Genomic DNA, 4,701 nt, shown 5'->3' with positions numbered 1-4,701 from the left:
TGCAAATACCAAATTTTTTTTTATTATTATAGTTTTGTTTCTCATAAGTAAAATAAGTTTTGTAATGTTGTGCCAAACAGATCAATGTGTTTTGAGAATAGCACATTGTTTAAGCAGGCACATACATCAAATGTCCAAAATGTGATTGATTTCATTTGAAAGAAATATGATATCAAAACATCATGGGACAATTCTTTATATTGATATACAATTGTATTTGTTTAATAAAAGATAAGACGCATAAAAAAGTAATCCTTTTATTGTCAATTTTATAAAACATACAATATATAACATTTGTTTATTTTTTTAATATCTACCGTTTTTTATACAAACAAGGTTTTAAAGTAATAGGTGGTAACTTATTTCTTTTGCCACCTATATCAGTTTCTTTCTTAAAATCTAAAAAGTAAAACAAATTATGAGACAAGTCTTGCCAGGTGCTTTTAAAACCATAGCTAGTTACTGCTTTTATAAAATCTTCTACTCGATCGAATCGACTTTCGACTTCAGCTATCTTCAAAATACCACTGCAAATTGTGTTTTATATAAATTTTCATTACCTTAAAGTCTACTTATATTAATTTTTCCTTTGGTACTTACTCCTTTTTTAGAACCCTATTTGCTTCTATAATGTAGTCACTAAGATTAGTTCCCATAAGAGACAGACAAAATACAACAACATGTACACCATTTGTTAACAATGGAGTATGTGCCATATCACAGACAGTTACATTTTCATTTAAAGAAACAAAATCAAAGGAGTGTACTTTATGGGAAACTGAAGCAGCAAGTCTGGCTTCCCCACATCCAAAGTCAGCAATTATGTGTTCCTTTGGCCTACAATATGATTAATAAACCATAAAATAATGTAAAAATTAAAGCTCAACTGAATATTGTAACAAATATTACACTAACATTTTTTTAATTGAAGATATTATATTGTCCAGAGGATTTAGTGGCCATTGATCAATTTGCTGTTTATATCCCTCATGATATGCTTTAAAAGCTTCAGGATCATCCTTGAAATACTTTTTAGATTCTGAGCTGTCATTATTATAAAGGGTTTCATTTAAATATCTAAATCTAGAAGCTTTTAGTTTAACCATCATTCTTTCTCTTAATGTTGGTGGTTTTTCATTTTTTTTTTCAAGCTTTTTTTCTCTTCTTTTAGCAACAAGCAAGTCCTCTAATCGTTTAACATCTAAATTATGATGACTTAGAGCTTCTTTAGAATTATTACTCCTTTTTTTATCAAGCTTTAAGGATTTAATCATTTTTTGTTTTCTTTCTGACATTAAACTTAGTTTTTCAGGTTTAGTCTTTTTTTGTTTCTTCTTTGACACTGAATTTGGTTTTTGTGCTTTATTGTCTACCTTTTCCTTTTGTTTTATTTTAAATTTTTCAAGTTTAGTCTCCCTTTGTTTTTTTTCTGATATTGATCTTGGTTTTTCAGGTTCTGCCTTTGTTTGTTTCTTGTTTGATATTAAACTTTGCTTTTGTACTTTACTGTCCCTCTTTTCATTTTTTCTTATTTTCAATTGTTCAACATTAATCTTTCTTTGTTTTTTTTCTGATATTGAATTTGGTTTTTCAGGTTTAGTCTTCTTTTGTTTCTTCTTTGACACTGAATTTGGTTTTTGTGCTTTATTGTCTACCTTTTCCTTTTGTTTTATTTTAAATTTTTCAAGTTTAGTCTCCTTTTGTTTTTTTTCTGATATTGATCTTGGTTTTTCAGGTTTAGCCTTTGTTTTTTTCTTGTTTGATATTAAACTTTGCTTTTGTACTTTACTGTCCCTCTTTTGATTTTTTTCTGGTATTGAATTTGGTTTTTCAGGTTTAGTCTGTTTTTGTTTCTTTTTTGACACTGAACTTGGTTTTTGTGTTTCATTGTCCACCTTTTGCTTTTGTTTTATTTTCAATTTTTCAATTTTAGATTTTTTTTTTTTGACAGATATTTCATTCTTGATAGCTTTATTATTTGATTGATTAGAAGTTTTATTTTGGTTTTGATTTTGTTTTTGTTTACCAAGCTGCTGTTTCCTTTCATTTTCAACTTGAAATTCAACCGTTTTTCTTTGACCTTTCTTTTTTGTATTTATCAGTTTTACAGTGTCAGACTTTACAATATTAACCGAAGTACGGTTTTCTTCATTTTTATGTATTTGCTTAATTTTTTTGGCTAAGTTATTGTTTTTACTTTTACTTTTGCTTTTGAATTTCAAATTTCGATCTTTGACCTTAGGAGGTTTACGTTTATTTTCGTAATCATCCTCTAATTGTGTTTCCTAAGAAAATATAATGCTTACAACGAATGAAAAATCAATATTTTCACATTTTTATGTAATTTTAAGCAGTTTTTAATTTATACCACGTGTAGAAATGGACATCTACAAGACAATTACGTACGTTACACAATGTATTATAACTTACTTGTGAAATATTTTTTTTGTTAACGTTTTTATTAACATTCTTTGCTTTGGAACTACTTTTCTTTGTCTTTTTAGCCATTTTGATACTTTCTTTTATACACAAATATGAATCTTAATACACAAAATGCTCTTACTCTTCGCTTCACGTGATCAACACTGTAACCGAAACCGATAAATTCATAAATAAACGACAGTTGTATTTCATTTCAAAATTCCATAGTTTAACAATAGATGGCACCACTTGCTCTACCGGTAGGTGCTCCCACCTAGTACAAAAAATAAGTACTAAATTTATTTGATTGTTTTGCACGTTTCTAACAAAAATAATATATTACCCACTTGATATTTATCACTGTTATTCAACAAAACAAAAAAAAGTAATGTTACATTTCTTTTAAATATATGTTACAATTTTATAACGTATTGTTCTGGAAATTTTCGTTTAAAGTAAATATTCTAACAATACATAAATAAATTATGATCACGTATAAACATAGATATTTAAATAAACAAACGTAAAGATTTTTTAAATATTTGTGAACATCGAAAATTCTAAGATCCTTGGTCATCTGTACCGATTTTTAATGACTCAGAATTGTCGATGTCGAGCATTGTATATTGGATGCCATTAATTACGTGTCATTATTATCGTTTCTCGCGGGTTATGGGTTTACACTACGTATTGAGTTTCACTATAAATTCTATTCAGAATACCGTAGCGTAGTTTGCGAAGCGATATTTTCTGTAACCTTAAATACACCTACGTATTTGTAATACGAAATTTTGTAAATTCTGAAATATCTTCTATTTAAAACTTTCTCGCGTTTCTTTTCCCCAATTGAATTCATTTCGTGATTGTTCTATTTACGAAATGTTCGTTAGAATTATAACACCGTCTGAATTGAGCCACGCAACGAAATGCTGCAAATAAGCATTTACATTTGATTGCATCACGTGTACTTTAACATAATCAACTGCAGTAGCTTCCTGCGTATCTTCAACATAAATTGATATTATCACCAAAATGTCAGTGTATTCTGTCGATTCTCTGGAAGACATTAACGAAGTCTTTCCAAGGAACTCTCATCCCTTACGCGAAAATATCGGTAGATGTAACCTAAAATCGACAATAACCTCCATTGATGTACCACATTGTACAAAACCTATTACTCCACTAATAACAGAAAAACAAGGCAAGCATCAAATCTACAATGCTTTAATCTAAATAGTATAAGATGTCTTAGAAATGTCTATTTTTTGTTTAAACATCTTTTTCGTTTGGACATCTTGAAGACGTACAAATCGGTACGTTCCAAAAACGTTCAAAAATTACGTCTTTTTAGGCCCAATACACATTAGCGGTCCGTTCCCGGTCTAGTTCGGTCCGGTCCAATTCCGCTTTGCTCTCGAAATATAAATTAGTTTATACATCTACGTTTGGCTAAAAATGCGAATGAAACAAAAAATAGAGTACAGCATATTACAGTTTCATCAAAATCGGCATTGGAATGGAATAACCGGTGGTAAAATATTCTTTCCAAAGACAGTTTTTAGGACGAAACCAGATCGTGATCGAATCGTTATCCGTAGTGTGAATGGATACGTTCTAAAGCACTGAAGAATATTTATTTAGCGGACCGCTAGTGTGTATCGGGCCTTAAGGTGTCTTTAAGACGTTTCCGAACGCAGAATGGTTCGCAGCGCCCCAACTCAACATCTCGATTTGTAACATTGAACGTCTTTGGGACATCTTTAGGCTTTTATTCCACGTATTTAACTCTCGCACGGCGGTGTCCGGGTCCGTTCGGACCCAAGCACGTTGCGAATGAGTCCCGCTAATCGTCACGTGATGGAAGTCACTAGTTTATGTCTAAGAAATTCATAAAATAAATTGTGGCAACAATTCAATCAACGCAAATCGTAATAGTTATTACGGATCCGAACTGACCCGAGCGCCGCCTTCCGTTTAGTCGGCCTAACCATCGTGTTATATGAGGGTTAAGATGTTCACAAGACGCTGTGTGCTATCTCGGATATGATTGCGATAATACCGATAAATGGTCATTGGAGAATATTGTTGAACAATATTCCCTGTATTTAATTGATATTTTCACACGAAATAAAACTAGACGGTGAGTCATCGATCCAACCTAGAGAACTGACTTTTATTTTCTTTCCTTTTTTTTTTTCTTTCTTTTTCTCCGGAAATGTTTCAGATACCGAATCTAATGAAACCACGCCGAGCACCGGTACCGGCAAAGACACGAGGACA

The 4,701-nt window shown here is 31.1% G+C and overlaps 1 protein-coding gene across 1 annotated transcript; it reads right to left on the bottom strand.

Moving 5' to 3' along the window:
• Nucleotides 1-313: 313 nt before the first annotated feature.
• Nucleotides 314-2,558, bottom strand: LOC108578765 (ribosomal RNA-processing protein 8). The gene is made up of 5 exons (XM_017942154.1): nucleotides 2,431-2,558; nucleotides 1,790-2,285; nucleotides 916-1,225; nucleotides 601-837; nucleotides 314-527 (listed from the first exon to the last, which is right to left on the bottom strand). Exons 1-5 carry the CDS (start codon nucleotides 2,506-2,508, stop codon nucleotides 314-316), a joined length of 1,335 nt encoding a protein of 444 aa, XP_017797643.1. The 5' UTR covers nucleotides 2,509-2,558.
• Nucleotides 2,559-4,701: the final 2,143 nt, after the last annotated feature.

This window comes from Habropoda laboriosa, unplaced genomic scaffold (assembly GCF_001263275.1).
Source record: "Habropoda laboriosa isolate 0110345459 unplaced genomic scaffold, ASM126327v1 scaffold28, whole genome shotgun sequence".
NCBI lineage: Eukaryota > Metazoa > Arthropoda > Insecta > Hymenoptera > Apidae > Habropoda > Habropoda laboriosa.
Note: the sequence above shows the minus strand (reverse complement) of the source record. Positions and strands in the feature narration are given on the sequence as shown.